Source organism: Gilbertella persicaria (genome assembly GCF_025201335.1).
Source record: "Gilbertella persicaria strain CBS 190.32 chromosome Unknown B0P05scaffold_33, whole genome shotgun sequence".
In the NCBI taxonomy this organism is placed as follows: domain Eukaryota; kingdom Fungi; phylum Mucoromycota; class Mucoromycetes; order Mucorales; family Choanephoraceae; genus Gilbertella; species Gilbertella persicaria.
Window position 1 is genome coordinate 175,530 of NW_026251994.1, and position 21,491 is coordinate 197,020.

The following is a 21,491-nucleotide window of genomic DNA, read 5'->3' on the forward strand; positions in this document are numbered from 1 at the left end:
TTGTTTTTTATTTCAGGGCAAGTACTTTTGCATGAAACTAGACATGCAATGTGTGTACAAGTGTTGAACATAAAACTTTTTACTCTTCCCTATCTATTTACAGACATTTCCTGACTAGTACATATTGTTCTAACATCTAACATGATTAAACTTTTGCACCAAGTCAATAGTCTCTTTAGTTTTCGAAAGGGCACTCATCTTGAATTATTCTCCTAACAGAGAGCTCATCATCGTAGGTCTTTAAGAACGATCATATTACAAGTGAAGGACGACTAAGTGAAAAATAAGAAAAGAGAAGAAAAAGGTTGCTTTGTAGAATGACGTATTTATTTCTGATTAGACCGAACTTTTTAAAAACGAACAGCAGAATTTTACCAAAAGTCCGATCAAGCTTTTTTTTTTTTTTTTAGAAAAAAATGACTTAGTGACTATAAAGTGTTTCTTCTTTTCTTTCTCTTTTCGCAAAAATAAGTAATAACAAATGAGTCCACACATAAGCACAGATACAGCAGATTATTTTGTCGGAACAGAGAACAATGCTCTTTTAGATGATTTTTCCGAATTAGAGGATAGAATAGAAGGTGATGATGAAGTAATTTATCGAACAGACAAGAGTGCTTCTATGCCTACTTGGAAACAATTAGTCCCCCGCTTATTGATTTTTGTGCTGATTGGTATTCTATCACTTGTGTTTTCCATTTCCTTGGCACACATTGTTCTTGATATTGGGCTACCACGTACACTCGAGGATGTAAAAGCAACAGCACTTCACTTGGATGAACTATTACAGAATAGTTGGACAGGCTATGGCTCTGTCACTTTTGTGTTTTCTGTCTTGTATCTATGGCAACAAGCCTTTTCTATTCCAGGCTCTGTCTTGCTCAATTTGTTGGCTGGTTATCTCTATGGTATCTTTACTGGTGCTGTGTTGACCAGTTTCTTAACAGCTAGTGGTGCCACACTTGCTTATGCATTAGCCATGTTAGTAGGCAAGCCTTTAATTCGAGTACCTTGGTTTGCTCGTAAGGCAGAGCCATTAAGCCGTCAGTTGGAACAAGAAAGGCGTTCAGGAGGCTTGTTTTGGTGGCTCTTGTTTGCTCGTTTATTTCCCTTTTCGCCTTACTGGTTTATTAATTTGATATCCCCTCTATTAGATATCCCTGTCGTGCCTTTCTTTTGGTCTACAGTGTTTGGTTCGATGCCTTATAACTTTGTTTGCGCTCAAGCAGGTGATGTCTTGAGTGACTTGACTTCGACTTCAGATATCGTTACTGTGTCACTTGTCATGAAACTCTTGATTGTTTCATTTATTTCGCTTGTGCCTGTTATCTGGGGAAAATCAATTCAACAATGGACTCGAAGAATAATGGGGCTACCTCCTATTGTAGATGACAAAGATGTAGAGAAGGCTCTAAATGGACAAGATGATATGGAGTTAGCTGTCAGTCATTCTGACTATAACAGAGTATCCCACTTGTAAACATATTTCATTATCATTCTCTATACATTCATATATATATATATATATATAACTATTTATACACTTTATTTAATAAAGGATTAATTCATTTTTCAAGAAAAAGGGCGCCGTTCCCTAGAGAATATCGTACTACTTGAGTAAAATATACTTAAGCCATAAGCACATATACAGACTTACCTGTGACTCCCTTTTTTTCGATTACGTATCTATTTTGTGCATCTAACATGCGCGTCCTTTTTTCTCTTTTCTCAAGACATTATCGATATGATGACAGTACAACAATTAGACGCTCTTCGTGACCAACTCAAGAACGAAACCAGCTCTCCTTCTCCTAACCTTCAAAAAGTGGGCCAATATTTAACTCAAGCCAAAGTGAGTTCGATTGATTGTGTGGTATATGTGCTTATTCAATGAATAGATTGCTTTGATTGAATTAGGTGCTTTTGTTCCTGTAGCTGGAAAGACAGACCCTAATGTCTTGGTGATTGCACGTACGTAACATGATTCGAACGCGTACTGTATTTAACCTGTTGTTTAGGTGATATTCTTGAAGCAGGTGCTTATTATAGTGTTCGTATCAAGGATATTGGATCATTTGAGAGATATATTGCACAACTCAACACATACTATCATGACCTTGTGTAAGCAGAAATACAATACAACTAGGCATATATTGATGATGCGGGATATAGGTCTGTTCTTCCTCCATCAAATCAAATGTATCCACTTATTGGACTCAACTTACTTCGATTGTTATCACAAAACAGATTGTCTGATTTCCATACAGCACTTGAATCTATTGACCTTGATCAATTACAATCCAACCAATACATTAAACAAGCTGTTGATTTAGGTAATACTTCTTTATTGTACATATCAAATGCATTTATTCAATCTTTTTTAGAGCAATTTTTGATGGAAGGTAGCTATAACAAAGTCTGGAGCACAAGAAGTACTGTGCAAGGAGAAGAATTCATGTTTTTCTATGATATTTTAATCAGTACTATCAGGTAAAAAAAAAAAAAAGCCAAAAAAAAAGAGGGACGTATGTATGCTTATCGTATGGTAGACATGAAATTGCTAGTTGCAGTGAAAAAGCATATGAATATTTGCCCTTAAACGATGCCAGTACCTTGTTGTTTTTAAAGAATACCGAGGAATTGTTGAATTTTGCATCTGAACGCGGTTGGAAAGTGAACCCTGCTGAACAAAAGATTTACTTTGGTTCAGAAGACAATGATATTGTAGAAATTCCTCAGGAACAAATTATTACGCGTACATTAGGTTATGCTAGAGAACTCGAACGTATTGTTTAAATAAATTTTTTTTTTAAAGTACGCGTATCTTTGCTTTTTTTTTCTTCAAGTTTCTCATTTCTAACCATGATGCCCGGTGAAGCCATGTTATTTTTGTTTGCAGTTGTCATGTCTGCACTCCTCTTGTTCATGATGGTGTATTTTGTAAAGAGATGGACACAAATATATGTTGTTTAACTTGCAAACATAGGTCATTATGTTTTCAGATCTCGAGTGCGACTATATCAACCCTATTGATCTTTGCAATAAACTCAACCAGGTAAAAAGAGAGAAGATAAAATATGTCTCTAATATCTATATAGCTTGTTTTACCAGAAATGGGAGCACATGCTTTCTTGTTCTTTATGTTCCTGGTAAATGGTAGTTGGATGGCTTTACTTTTGAATTTGCCTTTGGTTGCATTTAATGCTAGAAAGTAAGTTTACAGTCTTGTTTTTTTTTATCTGAGATTAAGCCATCCTTAGGGTCATGAATGGTCGTCATATGTATGATGCTACCGAAATATTCCGTACTTTATCTCAGCAAAAGAAAGAATGCTTTATTAAGCTTGGTTTTTACTTGATTGTAAGTATTAGTGTTTCTATGTCTATTTAATCATACTCTATAGTGCTTCTTTTACTTCTTATACCGTATGATTGTTGCTTTAATTGCTGCAGATGCATAAATATACTATGTACAAAATTAAATAAATTTATTATGATATATATAAATATTAGAGCCAGGCGTGGTGCAATTCTTCAATGTATTTTGAAAATGTAGAGCGAGGTGTAGTCAGTATCTTTTTACCGTGTGCCGCTACCATAGCATCTATAATAGGGATCAGGAATCCCTTTAATGGCTTAGAAGGCACAACAATGTCTCGAATGCTATCTAAAGGGGAAAATAAATAATCCGGTACATCGCTCAGGGTAGTTGTACAAGGAAACTGTTCAAACCAAGGCAAGAGTGCACTGTATTCATTGCGAGGATGATGATAGTCTGTTGCGATATAGACTTTAATATGCTTTTCTGGTATGGATACGAGATCAGCATGCTCTTGGCTATCTTGAGCAATAGCCAGACAACCTTCCTCCTGTCGAAAACGATAGTCTGGTTGACTGACCGCTTTTGTCATTCTCTGGACAAAACTTTCAAGGTTGGCTGGTATTTCATTCTTGAAGGGACGGTCGCCTGTTCTAAAATGAATTGACATAAAAGCACCTTGGCCACCCATATAGTCTACAATGGACTTGACTGTCTCTCCAAGCGGAGTATCAAGACGATAGTGGAGCACTCGTCTAATCTTTTGTTTCATCCGTTTGTATTCAGGGTTTACTAGATTCAATCGAGAGGATCCAAAGATACCGCCCAAATACAACAATCGCTCTGTTCTTCTTGAGAAATGATGGGGTAATAAGACTTTATAATATCGTCTTCCTCCAAACGAATCAAAGTAATTGAGCTTGTTCTGTAATAAATCAAGTGCCTGTGTCTGGTTCTCATATAGCCGCCAATCATAAAGTTGTGTATCGTGGTGCAGATAAATATCACGGTCTTCCAGGCCAAGATCTTTTTTAATCTGGCTAAGGGAAACCACTGATTGAACTTTGATATTGATCTCTGAGAGTGAATCAAGGTCATGAAGTGCTGTCCAGGGGATAGTACCAAAATGGCGATACTCTGCACATCGAGAGCGCTGTACATAACTGGGTAGTTTGCCTGGTGTAGGTCGCTGACAGATCTTAGCAAAGTTTTTAGGTGTCGTAAGCCACTCAAGGCGATCTTCAAGTGATGGTCGAGGCATCCAACCAAACACCGTACCTAGAAATGCAGGAGGTACAATCAACGTCCGGTTTAGCATATAAGCCATCATTAACGCATTTGCTAGCTCAATCCGTTGATTTGATAAGCCTGAGTGCGGTAAATAGGCTAAGTATTTCTCTTGTTCTGATGGTATGTCAAGGATTGTGTCATCTAACGCGATGGATGAGGATTGTATGAGCGTGGATGTCTGAAATAGTGATAATGCTGTGTGTTTTGGTAATGTGATGTATATAAATGTCGATATAATGAACAAGATGAACACAGTGGCTCTTTTGCTTTTGAATGAAAATGACTTCTTCATCTAAAGAATGGAAGAGAAAAGTAAAAAGAAAAGAAGAGAGGAGAAGAAGAAAAGAGAAAAAAAAGAAAGACAAATATTTATATGAAAATCCTTGTACTGTATAATAGGAGACAAGGGTAAGGTATAAGCCTAATTAAGAATAAATAAATTTATAAAAGGAGTGTGTAGAGCAAAATTATAAGCCCCCACCCCACCCCCTCTCTCTCTTTTGATCAAAAAGTAAAGCGATTTACGTTAATATATGATACACTAATATAAAAATAGTTATAATTTGACAAAATTAGCTAATAAAGCCTTATTTATCGATTTAATGTCCACTCTTTTTTTGGTACTACAATGCCAAGAGGTGTTTGTAAAAGTTCTATCTTATTGAAGCAAAATTATACATTTCTGTCAATTATATTGTAATGTCTCCTTACACTTCTTTCTTTATGATGGCCCTACGTCTGTGCTTTAGTCTTTTAGTTATCTCAAATGTTCTATCTGAAGAAAAAAAAATAGTCGGAGTAGGTTTCTTTTTTTATCTTTTTTTAGATATAGATCGACCGGGAAAGTAGTACTGGCTTTGCCTGATGAATGAAAACAATCTTGAAATAGAGGCTGAGTCTGATAGGAATAAGTTAAAAAATGGCCCGATAAATAATCTATTTATGTCAAACGGAGTTGCTTATTTTGGATCAGAAATAATACCTGCAAAAGGTACATCACGCTGAGCTTCAACCAGTTTTATGCAGTCAATTCAATTATACACTATTTCCTGAAACTATTGGCACATTTAGAGATAAATATTTTGGCACGTTTCTACTTCGAGTATACTATGAAAATGGAAGAGGCGATGTTTTTGATGAGTTTGGAAATGAGCCTTTGAAGAACAGTATCCTTTGGACAACGTCACCAACTTCGATCAATGCTTAAAATCTAAAGCCTCCTGAGCGCGAAGCAGTAAAGCGAGAGGAACAAAAAAATTCAGGCAACAGAAACTTCTGGCAAAGGATTGTATGTTAAGTGCAGTAGCGATGCCAAGGAGCGATTCTTCTACTTAGTCTATGAAAAAGGCCTGACACTTAGTAAAACAGCCATGCAGCTTAATATCGCTCGACGTACTGCTTACAACTGGTTTGAGAAAGATCAGAAGGAGCAGAGTGATAAAAAAGAGAAAATCAAAGTTAAGACAGGTCGGCCAAGCAATTTCAACGAAGAGCACCAGCAATTCTTAGAAAAGAGTTTATGGATTTCCCTTCAGCAACCTTAGATCAGGCTATGGAGAGTCTGATAAATGAATTTAAAGATTTGAAAGTCTCTAAGACTTCAATCCATAGATTCATGACTGAGAAGTGCGCTTTGTCATTTGAGAAAGCTTATTCTCATTCAAAAGAAAGGAACCCACCCTCAAGCATTCTCAAGCGTTACGAATGGGTCCAGAGATGGATTGAAACTGATTTGGACTTCGAAAGTAATTGTGTTTTCGTTGACGAGTCGGCATTTCACATCAACTTGAAAAGAACGATGGCCTGGTCAAAGAAAGGGACTCGTACGGAAGCTGTTCAACCAACAACAAGAGCTAAAACAACAACGATTCTGGGTGCTATTTCACCTTTTGGCGTTGTTAATATTCAAGTGAGAAGACCAGTAGCGCCTTCAAAGAAAAGAAAAGCAAACAATTTGAAGGCCAAAAAGACGGTTGGTACGGTTACTGGCCATTATTTTAATTTTATTGCCTGTACTCTTGACATTTTGGATAAGCACGAAGAATTCAAAGGGCATTATATTATAATGAACAATGCTCCAATTCATACAGTGGATGACATCCGAAAGTATACTGAGAGTCGTGGCTATGGTTGTGTTTATCTTCCACCTTACTCTCCTGAACTCAATCCAATTGAACAATTTTGGTCAACTGTCAAGAGCAAGTTGAAAAGAGAGCGTCTTTTAGACAATGAGACACTCACCAGTAGAATATCGGATGCTTGCAACGATATTCGCTTTAGCGATTTGAAAGGCTTTTGCAGGTATTCAGCTTCAAAATTTGAAACTTGTCTCAAGAAAGAACCTCTTTAAGTTTGGCACACTTTGTGTCAAATAACCTGTGCCAAAATATTCTTTTTATCTGTGCTGAACTTAAAATTAAAAGTGTACTAAATCACAAAAAAGTGTGCCAATAGCTTCGGGAAATAGTGTACACCAAACGGAAAAATTATTCGCGCATTTCTGAAAAAAAGATGTGCGTACTTTTAAAAAAATAAATCGCACAGAAAAGAAAGAAAATTTAGCGTAGTATTTGAAAAAAAATTAGCATATTCAACAGAATAACATTATTTTTGAAGACGGGTTAGGAAACCAACATGACATTGAAGGAAACGAAGTTGTAGAGTTTGAAATGGAAATTGACAACGAGATGTATCCAGTCGAAAGCGTAACAGACTACGATAGATACACAGATTTAAAGCCTCCCGAGAGAGGGATCGAAAAGAAAGCTGAGTTACCTGCAGAGCTGAAGCAAACACCTGCGAGAACAAAAGCATATAAGCACTACAAGGATGCTGAAAAAGAAAAGCTTTTTTTCTTGTCGAAGAAAAAGGAATGAGTGTTCGTGCTGCTGCCTTGGCCCTCAACATTAATGTTCGAACGGCACAAGGCTGGGTAGCCAAGAACAACAAAGATCCTCAGGAGTATATCCAAAGGGCTACAGGCAGTGGAAGACCTGTAGGCAGACCGCCCATTTTAACTGATGAGCACAGAGATTTCATGATCGAATGGGCAGACGAGAACACAAATTCCGTTACATTGGACGACATGCTTGACGTATTGACAGAAAAATTTGGCAAACTCGATATCAGCAAAAGCGGTTTCAACAAGTTTGTCAAGGATAAGTGTAAGATTACCTTCAAGCAGGCTCGTTTACAAGCTTTCGAGAGAAACAGCCCTGAAAAAATCGAAGAGCGCTATCAGTGGGTGAAGAGATGGATGAAAACAGATATGGACTTCACTAGCAACTGTGTGTTCATTGACGAAGCTGCTTTCCATATCAACCTTAAGAGAAATTTCTCTTGGTCCAAAGAAGGCGAGCGTGCGATCGTGAAAGTGCCCAAAACAAGAGCAAAAACTACTACCATTTTGGGTGCCATCTCGCCTTTTGGTGTTGTTAACATTAGTGTAAGAAGACCAAGAGCATTACCCTCATCAAAGAAAAGAAAAGCAGCAGGAGGTTCGAATGCAAAAGTGGCCAGTAACAATGGTACAGTTACTGGACATTACTTCAATTTCATCAGTTGTGTTTTGGATGTCATGGATCGTCATGAGGAATTCCGTGGCCATTATTTGATCATGGACAATGCTCCTATTCATAAGCATCAAGATATTCAGAATCTCATTGAGGGCCGAGGCTATAAGTGCGTGTACCTCCCCCCTTACTCGCCTGAGCTTAATCCCATTGAGCAATTCTGGTCGGTTTGCAAAAGCAAACTCAAGAGGGAACAGCTTTTGGAAGAGGAGACATTGACTTCGAGAATTGCAGATGCTTGCAATAGAATTTTGTACAGTGATCTTAAAGGCTTCTGTAGATACTCTGCTGCCAAATTTGAAGATTGCCTTCAACGCAGACCTATTTAATAAACTCACGCATTTTGCGCATACACAAGCATGCTAATTTTTTTTTCAAATACTACGCTAAATTTTCTTTTTTTTTTCTGTGCGATTTATTTTTTTAAAAGTACGCACATCTTTTTTTCAGAAATGCGCGAATAATTTTTCCGTTTGGTGTACATTGACCCGAAAAAAAAATTAGTCCAGTTTTTGTCATTCAAACTCAGCAAAAGATATTATGATCCAAGCCCTTTAATATGCCAAGATGATGCTTTAACGCGCTCAGTTTTTTGTTGATGATTTGTTGAGATGTTTATTCTAAGATAATATAAATAGAAAAAAATTAGCACTTGATGATACAGCTTTTGGAATTGGTTAGCCAAGCGTGTAGTAGTATGCACGTAATGAGAAGATAGCATAGCGCAAAGAAAAATAAACAGACAACCCACTCCTTGATTGTTGTTCTCTGTCGTTCTTCAGAACAAGAGTCAACTAGCCTTGAGTCTTGATAAATGGCTTTACACGACCATACCAATAGTATTACGCCCATTGATATAGACATATCAATATTTCCTAGTCTACCATGATGCATGGCTCTAGAGGAGGTGTAAGTATTTTACATATACTGGTTAACATCTGTTACTGATTTATCTCTCACTTTTATCTCCCTTCTATTCTCTGCTCTTTCTTATAATCTAATTTACGTATCTCTCTGCTTGATTTTTAGAATTTGATTTTTGCTTATTTTTTCAACACGAATTTTTTTCAAGTGTAGATTGTCTCATTCTTATGTTTAGTCATAGTATTTATTGTTTTCTAATTGTTTATGAAGAAAGTACTAGGCATTGAGATTGGCTTTTTATCGTATATTTAAACCAAACATAATAAAGAAAGGATGCACATTTGGTATGTAATGAGCTTTATAGTACCCTATATGTGTTGATATGTCTTCAGTTGAGAGAAAAAGTTACTGCTACTTAGAACAAATGAATTATTCCTATAACTAAAACGCTATAGTTTTAATCTTCGAGGGAAACCATATTGTAATCCTTGTGAGTCTAATGTCATTAGAGTATTGAATCAAGTATCCTAAGTACAATGGCTATCTGAAAATTGCTTTTATGGCACTTTTTGGTTCTAAAAGTATTTTGAGTCTCTTTCGGGATGTATCTTGACCAAAAAAAAATTTCTAAAATTAAGTCAAAATACAGTTTAATTAGCTTGATATGTCAAGTAAACTAGTCTATTTTAAGGAGTAAAGCTCGAAAGAACACAGTCTACTAAGGGTAGTGGCGAAAAAATGTGTAAATAGTAAATGTTGTCTTTCACACGTCGTACACAATTTTCATATGAATTTTTCAGTTCTAACACTTAGAGTATGTATGTTGGCGTTAAAAGAGGTGCTCGACAATTATTTAGTGTAAGAAAATATAAAGAAAAACAAAATTGGTACGATAGTAAGAAAGTAGAAAAATATAAAAGGAAAGAAGAGCAGCTATTGCGAGAAAAGACCTCTCAAGATGAAAGGTCATTTTCAGCAGCTATACGCTTAATTTGATAGCGAGTGCTGTGAAAAACAGAGAGATAATGGAATGGTTGGTTCTGTATGGTATGGGTCCAATGGGCCTTCCAGATTTCAGAGAAACCGATCAAGGTTACCATGGCTACTGAAAGAGGACAGTTGGTTTGAGACCGAATCCGAGAAAAATTGAAAGATGCAAGTGCATCAGAGACTAGATCCAGAGAGGTGCCTGGCCACAAAAATTCCCTGATCAAGACATCCCAGAACGGAAATTTTTGGGGGCAGCGAAAGAAGAAATGGTACACAATCTCCTGATCACCACACAAAATGCAGGCAGCAGTAGGGAAGCGAGCAGGAAAAACCTTGGATAGAAGTAAGTGAGTGGGAACCTTGTGAGTTAGAAATCGATACATCACATTTCTCTGCAATGTTGTGATAGGTATGCGCCAAAAGTACTTCCAAGCTGCAGAAGAAACTTCTTGCCGGGCAATGACATCAGACAAGGCAGCTTGTGTGATGACCTTACGGAAAGTATAGCCACCATTTTTGAGGGCAATGAGATTTTCATTGTCAAAAGGCAGTTTCAACATACGCACAAAAGAAAAGAAACCAAGAGACCGCTGGATTGCAGGAATATGCACAGGATTGTATAAGTCTAATGAAGTACGAACAAGGCATTGACCAAAGAATGGTTCCAGTTGACAATGGCTCTGTTTCACTGCTTGAAGGTATTTTCTAACACTACGACGGATATCCAGGGGAAAGGAAGAAACTGGCATTGGTGCCAAATAGTGACCCTGTGGATGGTACTCATATAGATAGGAAACTGCTACTGTGCGTAACTTGAGAGGCAAGTCAAAGGTGTTAGATGGCAAAACAATTGAGCGTAATGGCAATAAAAGGCGTTCGATAGGGTTTGGCATGTATGAGTACTGTTTCCTAGGAATAGCATCCATTGTTTGGCAGCACATTGTGACAGTATTACTTGCCAATTGCCTGAGTTGGCCTGGGCGAGAACGAGGAAAGAGCAGACCCAAGAGCAGATGTTGAGTCTGAAGCAAAGCACGGGTATGTGCTGCTAGGAAGCCTTGTACCAGAGAGCGTTCAGCTTGAGGACACAAAAAAGGATGAAGCCAATGGTAATATAGTGATTTCTGCTGAGAAAACAAGTCAAGAATGCCAAGGCCACCATGTCACTTTGGTGCAGTCATCGTTTGCCAGCTAATGCGAGGAAAGATTTGCCGGTTGACAAAAGAAGTAATGACAGTTCGAATGGTATTAAGGATTGCTTGAGTGGTAGGGATCACTCGCAAAATATACCAGCATTTAGACAATAAAAGCGAACTGGCAACTGTAGCTCTACCAACAACAGAAAGATTGCGTGAGGCATGAATATCCGCCAGTTGGGTCAGTGATCGAGTGAGGGACGAAAAAAAGTGAGCGCGCTGGTCCAAGGATTGGATAAGGGGGAAACCTAAATAGATAATGGGTTCAGCATCTGTACGGCACCATATCTTGGGAATGTCAATGGCTTGTAGAGTAGTCAGCCATTTGTCATCTAGATTGTGGCCAGAGAGAGAGATTGCTCGCACTTTATGGTAGTTAATCTTGGCACTGGATGCTTTACTGTACGCCTGAAAGTGAAATTGCATTCTACGGAGATCACAAATGTTATGAAGAAAAACTAAAATGTCATCAGCATAACTAAGCAATTTGATAACAAGTAAAGTGATAGCTTGACTAAAATCATTATGTTTGAAGCGATAGCCAGAAAATTGAGTGTCATTCAATATCGACTGGATAAGTGGCCCTAAGGCAAAATTGTACAAAATACAAGAGAGTGGGTCACCTTGTTTGAGGCCTCGGCGCTTTGGAACCAACTGCTTAGAGAGCCAACCATTGATGTTGATACAAATGAAATTATCTTTGAACAAGGTAGTAGTGCTGGCAACCAGGGTCTTTGGAAAACCAAAGTGTAACAACATTTGCTTGAGATAGTCAAGGTTGACACAATCATAGACCTTTTCTTGGTCTAAAGGAATGCCAAGATCTTTGTCTGGTCAGCGGTAGTTTGTTGCTGCATTTTCCATGATCATTTGGGTGAGCAAGCCATGTTCAGCAATATATCTACCAGGCATAAAGCCTAGCTGATGTCTGTTGATAAGTGTAGCAGCTACTGTCATAATCCTGTGGTTGCTTATCCGAGTGAAGACCTTGTTATCTGCATTCACCAACTGAATAGGACGATAGTTCTCTGCCCGCGTTAGATCACCTTTCTTAGGCAAAAGAGTCATAAGTGATAGCAGCCATGATTTCGGGAATAAAGAATGAGCTAAGGCATCATTGTATACTTGTAGAACCAGCTGCCTTAAACAAGGAACACGAAGTAAAATACCTAGAATTTCGTATGGCAAACCATTGCTACCAAGACTACTCTGACGAGGTGAACGTCTCCTTGCTTTCGATATCTCTAGCCAAGTGATAGGACTTCCAAGGGTAGATACTTGCTATTTAGTAAGTCGTTGGCTGTTGGTACGTTGTAAAAGCGTATTGACATCAGAGGATTGGATCTTGTCAGGACGATATAGCGCCTTATAGAAGGCAATCATCACCTTTGTTTTCCCTTCTGTATTAGTAACCAATCGTCTAGAATTGGGATCAAAGAGCTCTGGTATTGTTCGCTGTGTAGACCTAACTTGTGCAAGTTTTTTGAGAAGACCAGGAGATCGCTCACCTTTTTCTCGCCAAAATTTGCCTGCTTTGAGATGTTCTATTTCTGCCGATTCATCTTGCAAGATGGTAATCATTTGTTCTACCTTTGGCAAAAGAGATGATAAAATAGATGTATTTTTATGATCTCGTAAGATTATGTTGCGTTTGGATTGAAGCTTTTTCAGAGATTTGGATCGCCAGTTGTTACGCATGATTTGGAAGGATCGAGTAAAAACTTTGACTTGTTCTTTCAATTCATTCCAAATAGTTTAAGCTGAAGGACAATCAGGATCCAAACGGTTGATGTTATCCATGTATTGCTCAATATGTGTTGTCAAACCTTTTCTATATGCAGATAGTCGAGCAAGATTAGGATTACCTTTCCAAGGACCAGGTCCAGCGGGAGTGTGCACCAGTTGATAGTTGATAGAAAGCAAGGCATGGTCAGTCCAACTGTAGTTGACAAAATTTTGAGTCATAGAAATTAGATTGTCAGCATGAGGTAGAGTGCAAAATATATAGTCAATATGTGTGCGACTACCAGTGGTACTAACAAATGTAGGAAGAGGATCACTTTGAAAACAATCTTGGAATGAAGTAAGAAGTAGATCATTCCAGCACGTATCAATGTTGGATTTACGGCAAATTTCATAGTTGAAATCGCCAGCAATAATTATAGGCAAAGACGTTGACTGTAAATGTGACATTAATGGTTGATTGGAAGATAACGTGCGAAAGAATGTGGATCGACTACTACGATGAGCAGGAGCATAAATATTGAGGATATACATAAAAGGAATGGAGGATTCGGTGGCATGAGCGATAGACGCTAAGAGAAAGCGGCCATTGGTAGAATTGATGGTGGGATGTGCTGTAATTTTGTAGCGAGATTTTAAGGAAACAATGCCACAATGTTCTGTGCAAAGACTGGATTTAGTCTGGAACTTGAGATTGAGCTGTTTCTGTATATTAAGTGTAGATGTGTGTGTTTCTTGTAAGCATAGAATGTCATATTTAGTTAAACGTAGAAAGCGGATGAATAAGAATGGTTTGTAAGGATCTGAAGTTTTCGTAAGGCCACGACAATTAAGGGTGGCAATTTGCATAGAGTCTTTAGGCATAGGTTATCTTATTAAAAGTCAGGAGAGGCACCTGTTGATCCGCCTGTATTATGATTAGGTACCACTCTATGTCTCTTATCATCATGACTGAATTTGATCTTTCTACGCTCCTGGATAAGCCTTTCTAAATCCAATGTTTCTTGGGTTGGATTATTGCTTGGAATATTTGGGAGATATTCATCATCCTCTCCGTCTGATTCAATGATTTCTACTTCATTATCTCCTTGCTCTTTCATTTCATGGACCATCGATTCAGACTCAACTAATGGAGTGTCATTGGAGAGAGTTTAAATAGTCTCTGTTGCTATTTGACTGAGAGGAACGGTAGTCAATGCGGCAGGAGAGACAGTTTGCTTAGGCTTCACACTTTGTGACAGTTTCTCATTAGGCGGATTGGGGCCTGTTCTATTAGTCTTGTTTTTTTGTGATTCCAATACGCTTATTAGGAGGGTGGCCTGATCCATGATTACGACGAGGACAATCACGGCTGATATGACCACACTCATTGCAATTATAACAGCGACGAGTATTAATGAGTTCCATGCAATCTGCTCGGCAATGGTCGGATTTTTGACAAAAACGACAGAATTGGGGCATTTCATCCCACGTAAGCAGAAGTTCACGATCAAATTCGGGCCAAACCACTACTTGACCAAGTTGCTCAGGCTCAGACTTGTGAGGATTGTTCAGATCAACAACGACGTAGCCCTGGCCGAAAAATACAGCACCGTCCATATGAAATCCCAGATCTAGGACTTCACCAAAATGGGAAAAACGTTTGGTCATTTGCTCGCGGAGAGCTGAAGGATGAATCAAAGGGAGTCGTTCAACCTTAACTCGAGCAATTTTCGCATTCTGGGGCAAGCTGCGGTAACCTTTGTTAATATTATTATCTTCCATCTGCAAACCGGCGTTGATCGACTTATTGTATACTTCTGAGCTGATGTCCCAGCAAGTTTCAATAAAACGTCTCTGCAAATACTTGCGCTTAACAAGTAAGGTGCCAAAGAAATAGTACTCTTCATTGATATTAAGTGACCCGAGAAACTGTTTAGGGCATTCACATCACGAATGTTGGTGATATCGATCAATACACTATCTTTCTCTAAACCGACAATATAAGGCGTAATAGTGCCCGAAGAAAGAGTGTTGGTACTAGCATACTTCGACTGGGAAGAACCAGAAGTGCGTGCAGATGAAGCTGTGGCAGCTAATGATGACGACTGGTTAGCAGACACAATAGTTCTAGCCGCTACTTGCGACCAAGTTCTGGGTAAATTATCGTTGTTACGACGCCCTTTGGAGGATTTCATGTTGTGGGTTGGCTTGTTAGGCGAAAGAACCATATGAAAAAGGTCGATTTTGCATAAATTTTAGCAAACTCGAATTAAGCAAGCGGCAGCTGAAAATCATTTTTGAAAAGCAACTACTAGCCGTTGACAACGTCTTCTCTTCCCAAATGACAACTGCTGCAATTCGATATCCTTATTGAATGCTCTTGATGATCAATTTCTTGGCTAGTTTCACTCTTGCAGCAGAATAATTACGACAGCCATAGTAGCCATAGTAGCCATGGTAGCCATGGTAACCATGGTAACCATACACCACAGCGTGAGCAACTGCATTTTTCTTCCATCGCTTACGCTGTAGTGACAACTCTATAAAAAAGTAACTAGAGCGATAGAGAAAATTATAGAAAGACTTGTATACCTCAGGCCTTCGTTGTCGGCGTGATGGACTTACCTAAAAAAAAAAAAAGAAAAAAAAAACATTTTCAAACATCATAAAAATATTGACATTTATGCCGAAATTACAAGTATGCCGTTTGCGTACTCAAAAAAATATTTTTTGAAAAATAATAAAAAAACATTATTTTAAATTAAAACCATTACTCTAAAATAAAGCAAAAATAATTTCTGCAATGACAAACAATAAAAAAAGAAGGGATTCTCTAACTTTTCTGCTTAAAATTAAAAAAAAAAACTTGTTTTTCAATTTTTCTGTTTTGCATTAAAAAATGAGTCTACCACATAATGACTACTGTTTTAGTTCAAAAAAGAGATTACTAGTCGGTAGACTCATTTTTTAATGCAAACAGAAAAATTGAAAAACAAGTTTTTTTTTTTAATTTTAAGCAGAAAAGTTAGAGAATCCCTTCTTTTTTTATTGTTTGTCATTGCAGAAATTATTTTTGCTTTATTTTAGAGTAATGGTTTTAATTTAAAATAATGTTTTTTTATTATTTTTCAAAAAATATTTTTTTGAGTACGCAAACGGCATACTTGTAATTTCGGCATAAATGTCGACGGAGTTGAAATCAAGTAAATATTCTGAAGACATATACTTTTTATAATACTTTGTATATGGGCCTTGCCGATTACCGCTACGGCACAAGATATGATGTAGCAATACAAAGAAAACAAGCTATCTTCAATAATATGACTGAACCGTTTCTTACCTGAACAATTTCCGTCTTCTCTGTGCCAGATCTGTTGTATTTATGCTGTACTGATTATGGTGTGCAATGAACTTTGATTCAATTTCTTGTCTCGAAAAAACATATTTTAAATAAAAAAGGGGCCATTTTAATGGTCTGGTTATTGAGCAATGGCGCATCAGAGAGCGACATATTTAAGCGGGGCTTTGAGCATTTTTGCTCTAGATGCCATATAAAATACGTTAGTAACGGGATTTTGAAAGATACTTTATATTATTTTATTATTTTGAGTGCCAAAGAACATGTAGAAATAGAAATATGGACATTTTAGAATGCAAATGTGAGGTAACTGAACATAGGGTCTACTAGCTGGCTGTTTAGCGAAGATTGAGATAGATCAATTCCAGTTCTTCCCGCCGCATCACAAATCAAGCTTTTACTAAGAGCTGCATAAAAATGAAGCTATTGAGCTTTGATGTAATAACAAAATTTGTAGAACTTTGCTTCCTAAGTTTGTTGATATAGAGAGCGCAGTAACTTTGCTGCTAAAACTCTAGGAAAATGCGCCAAAGTGTCTTTGAGGTTTTCCGTCATATCATACCATTTCTATATGACGATCAGTAAGCAAACACGGTCACCAAAAAGTAAAGCGTCTGGCGCACATCTTGCGTATTTAAGCTTGTCAAGGGCCCCATTTTTCGTCTTGTAGTGCTAAAAAAAAGATTTTTTTCTTAAATGTGTTTATTGATTGAGCCGCGTACACTAAGAGTAATGGTCAAAGTGAAGAGGCGGGTGCAATTAAAATGAAAGTTAATAAAATAAAACGAAATATACCAAACAAAATAAACTAAACTAAAATAAAATATATAGAAAGAAAAAAAAGTTACATGATTGAATGGCATTGATCCTCTTCAATAGTCTGACGAACATTGAATCGGATGCTTGCTAATATGGCCGTAGGTACAATGGGGTCTTGTCAAAGATAAATATCATATGAGCAAGCCAGATTTGTGAAAGAGTAATTATGAGGATTCTGTATGGTTTGATTCCTTTCCGTTGGCAGTACCAGATGTACGAGAAGTCCAGGGACAGAAGAGCCTCTTTGATATCAGATATTGAGGTGGTAGGCCAAAGAAACTCAAAGATGATTTCCTTCCATACCTTCTCTTTAGTTGGACAATGAAAGAGCATATGGCTAATAGAGTCAGTGGTAGTTAAGCACACCGGACAGAAGGGAGAGTCAAACACATGAGGCATAATAAAATGTAAGAATCGACGATGAGGAATACACCCCAAGATATACCGGTATGTCACATTACGTTGAATGGTGGTAAGAGACAGAGACCAAAAGAATTTCCATTTCACTTCTGTAATATTTCTCAAAGCCAAAGGAGGAGCCATAGACGAGAGAACTGACTGACGAAATGTCTTAGCCGATGCCTTGACACTACAAATACCTTGATCATCTTGAAACCGAAATTGGTTGATCAAAGGTGCAAATGAGACCGTCAAGTCTTCAAGTGGAGCAGGACTACATACAGAGCTAAAAAAATGGCTGAAATTTCAAACTCCCAGATGCAAGACCTTTGAAGACTGTGGAGGGAGTACGCTTCCAATGAAGTAATGAAGAAAAAAAAAGATCAAAACTTGTCAAACTAGTGATTTTCACGAGTAATACCCTTTGATTTCGAGAGGTTTTGGGTCGTTTTTCGCAAGTCGCTTTTTTTTTGTCCAAGTCAACTTTAGAAGCACTATGGGTGTTGACAAACATTGTTTGTGGGCATCTAGAGTATTTGCGTGTGTATAAACAAGTTTTATACTACCTTTATTTGGGCACTTTCTTGAAAAAAGGTGCATTTATTTTTGGAGGTACAATGTTTTTTTTTGCATAGTTTGGCGATGTGAATCCGAAATGGCATCTATTCACTGAAATGAGTACGATCATCTTATCAGATGCCAAAAAATAGATCGAAATATTTAGCCTGTAAATTATTGAACTAGCAGTGTTTTTAAGAGCTTTAAGATAGAGTGCATTAATCTCAAATGCGAATCTGTTTTATCACAACCATCTTTTCTGCGACAGAGCACTAATAAAGCAAAAGCTTGGCAATTTGAAGATGAGTCATACTCTATCTTTTTTGACAGCAGGATAAATAGATTAACCTAAATGTGGTACAAACGATTGACAGTTGTTAATAAGTGATCGGTGAGATTCTTTTGTTAAAGAACGTGACTATTTGTTTATGCTGACACACTGTATGATTACTGCCATTTGATAATGAACTGCATGAATACATTTGTTTGGCATGTGGTAGTTTTATGATTTATGTGTTCTGGACGTCACTTGAAGCAATCTGTCAGTTGTTTTGCCGCGTATAAACAGTGAAACTACGACTTTTAAATACGTTTCAATGTGTGCCCCTAAACTGCGCAGAAATAGATACTCGCATATATTATACTGCTATGAGAAAAATGTAAATTTTGTCTTAGTTCATCTTTCGAAACATGATCAATGCAAAGCAGTAAGCACTATGTAAAGAAGAAAAAATAACAAAAAACTCGTCAATTTTCAATATGCTCTATATTGACTTTTTTTGAGTAAAAAGTTTGAGTTTATAAGAAAGGAACTTTGCAAAAGCATAATTTGCCTCGGCTAACAATTTTATATTTTTGAAATTTCAATAAAAATACAATCTCATCCAGGATCGGAGGAAGTAGATTGTGCAAATTGTTTGTTTGTTTATACATTATTATTTGCATCAAGTCTTTGAATGAAATGTCGAGTCTGCATCCGAGTCCTTTTAGTTTATGGAGCATTAACTTTCAATGGAGAATTGTTTATTGTAACTATGTATTTTTTTGTTAAAAAGTGGCCTCATTTTTACAAGGGTTTAGTTTCAAATTGTCGATCTGTTAAAGAGAGAAAAAAAGGAGGGAGAATAGTAAGCCGCTTGTATACAATGACTCTTGTGCCTCAAGCATCTACATCTGAGTTCAGAAATGACGTGCTTGAGATTGAAATAGAGATTTATCGCTTTGTATCCACTTGCAAGAACAAAAAGAAAAAAAAAAAAAGAAAACAAATATTCAATCGAATGTTACGAGAGAAATAATATGCTGAATGGAATAGATGATAAGAAAAATTTCTGATTTTTTTCTTTCATCTTAAACAATCAGTGATCTTTTTTTCCCCTCAAGATGTTATAGGTCCAGATGGACTGTTTTTTCTCTCAGTCTGTTCCAGTTGATTACTATATATGTATTCTCCACTTTATGATTATTGCCCGTAAATTAAGAAAAAGGATTCTTTTTTGTCAGGCTGAAAAATTTCTTCTTTCTCTTTTTTAATTTTTCCTTCTTCTTCATTAACAATGGACACCACAACGATCAAAATGAAACCTCTCGAGGAATATGACATCTCTCCTAAAACTGGCTTTCTGCCTCCTACACCGCCACTACGCAGACTAAAGAACGAATACTTTGCACCTTGGGAAGAAATGATGGATGATTTTAATGGCTTGCTTTTAGCTGGTAAAATAAGAGATAAAGTTCACAAGGTGAGTTTATCAAAAAAAAAAAAATGCTTTACAACATGTACCTGACAGCACCTCTACTCTAGTTACCTTTGTTGGATTACAGACGGCTCGAGACTATTGAAGAATACCGACGAGCATTTTTAATTTTATGTATGGTGTCCCATAGTTATGTTTGGGGCAAACACCAAGTAGCATCTGAGGTAAAGTTCAGAGCTTATTTCCTCTTGACCTCAACTAATATTTCCCACGGATCAATCTTAGACATTGCCTTCCAACTTGGCTATTCCATGGAGCGGTATTGCTGATCATTTGGGCCTTTGTCCTGTTGTATGTCACGCTGCTGTTGTACTTTGGAATTATCGACTCATTGATCAAGATGGTCCCATTGATTTGACTAATTTGTGTGCATTGTCTACTTACTCTGGTTCTTTAGACGAAGCATGGTTCTATCTTGTTACAACAGCTATTGAAAGTGCTGGTGCACCTTGTTTATCACAAATCACAAATGCAATTGACAACATTCAATATGGTCGCCATGAAGACCTTCTAAAGAACTTTCAAGTAATTTGCGAATCACTCAAAGACATGAACGATGCTCTTAAACGCATGTACGAAAAATGTGACCCTTATGTCTTTTATTGGAAAATTCGGCCCTATCTAGCAGGTTGGGAAAACATGGCAGAAGCTGGCTTACCTCTTGGTCTGATCTATGAAGGCGTAAATACTCTATGGTCTGCACAAACAGATGAATATGCTGACATGTCTCACTTGGATGATGCTGAACGTCTCTTGAACCAATACCGTCGTTATGCAGGTGGTAGTGCTGCTCAAAGTAGTTTGATTGCTGCTCTTGATGTTGCGTTTGGTGTGGAGCACCACCGTACAGGTGAAAAGCCATCTTTTATTAAAGTAAATGATCTGCCTAATGACCGATATACCAAGCTACCAGCTCCTAACCCAGCTGAAGAACTTCATTCAGGTACTCAGACACCACGCTCACCACTACCTTTTAAGCGTACAAATCGCAATACCTTTTTAAGAGCTATGCGTAACTATATGCCCAAGCATCATAGAGAATTTCTAGAAGATCTAGAAGAAGCTGCCAATATCCGTCCCTATATTCTGCAACTTGAAGAAAACTACAGAAATGGTGAAATCACCGACGAAGAACTTAATATTGTCAATGCTTATAATGACTGTCTTCATCAACTCAAATTATTCCGTGACAAGCACGTACAAATTGTCACGCTTTATATTGTCAATCAAGCTCGCAAAGGTCCAAATATTCCCCACGGTGGTTTTGCTATTGAGAAAAAGACAGAAGCATCTGCTGTTACAGAAGAGGCGCCCGTCGCCAAGCCAACAACACACAACGATCTCTACCCTCAAACACAATTGGAAACCGCACCTGGTATTCGTAAAGATTCAAAGACAGAAAAAGTGACCCAAATGTTCCCTCAGTTAGGTCTTGCAAGAAAATTGGCTTCTGATGCAAAAGTAGTGCGCGGTACGGGTGGAACAAATGTTATGCCTTTTTTAAAGCAATCACGTGATGAAACAAATGACATGAAGATTCGTCTGGCAAGTCAAGAAGAAGCTTCAAAACCTATTCAATTAACAAGCAGCCAACAGAAGCAATCATGGTCTGAATGGCTTCTTCGTCGTTAAATACGTTATTATT

At 37.6% G+C, this 21,491-nt stretch overlaps 5 protein-coding genes across 5 annotated transcripts; 4 read left to right on the forward strand and 1 right to left on the reverse strand.

Moving 5' to 3' along the window:
* The first annotated feature begins 405 nt into the window (after positions 1-405).
* On the forward strand, positions 406-1,582 carry B0P05DRAFT_550980 (snare associated Golgi protein-domain-containing protein). The gene has a single exon (XM_051579307.1). It carries the CDS (start codon positions 482-484, stop codon positions 1,478-1,480), a length of 999 nt encoding a protein of 332 aa, XP_051432687.1. The 5' UTR covers positions 406-481; the 3' UTR covers positions 1,481-1,582.
* A 165-nt stretch (positions 1,583-1,747) lies between these two features.
* B0P05DRAFT_474710 (cornichon protein-domain-containing protein) lies at positions 1,748-3,390 on the forward strand (the record flags this gene model as incomplete). Its single annotated transcript, XM_051574803.1, has 10 exons — positions 1,748-1,852; positions 1,899-1,971; positions 2,019-2,121; positions 2,173-2,333; positions 2,385-2,490; positions 2,550-2,785; positions 2,900-2,940; positions 2,987-3,055; positions 3,099-3,211; positions 3,261-3,390. The coding sequence occupies 10 exons, from the start codon at positions 1,748-1,750 to the stop codon at positions 3,388-3,390; spliced, it is 1,137 nt and encodes a 378-aa protein (XP_051432688.1).
* On the reverse strand, positions 3,370-5,094 carry B0P05DRAFT_550988 (uncharacterized protein). Its single transcript, XM_051579308.1, has one exon. The coding sequence runs from the start codon at positions 4,898-4,900 to the stop codon at positions 3,509-3,511; it is 1,392 nt and encodes a 463-aa protein (XP_051432689.1). The 5' UTR covers positions 4,901-5,094; the 3' UTR covers positions 3,370-3,508.
* A 13,910-nt stretch (positions 5,095-19,004) lies between these two features.
* Positions 19,005-19,466, forward strand: B0P05DRAFT_551030 (uncharacterized protein). Its single transcript, XM_051579309.1, has 3 exons — positions 19,005-19,117; positions 19,145-19,312; positions 19,380-19,466. Exons 1-3 carry the CDS (start codon positions 19,046-19,048, stop codon positions 19,422-19,424), a joined length of 285 nt encoding a protein of 94 aa, XP_051432690.1. The 5' UTR covers positions 19,005-19,045; the 3' UTR covers positions 19,425-19,466.
* Positions 19,467-19,570: 104 nt separating this feature from the next.
* Positions 19,571-21,485, forward strand: B0P05DRAFT_598473 (Indoleamine 2,3-dioxygenase). Its single transcript, XM_051583178.1, has 3 exons — positions 19,571-19,831; positions 19,894-20,010; positions 20,072-21,485. Exons 1-3 carry the CDS (start codon positions 19,646-19,648, stop codon positions 21,476-21,478), a joined length of 1,710 nt encoding a protein of 569 aa, XP_051432691.1. The 5' UTR covers positions 19,571-19,645; the 3' UTR covers positions 21,479-21,485.
* The last annotated feature ends 6 nt before the right edge of the window (positions 21,486-21,491 follow it).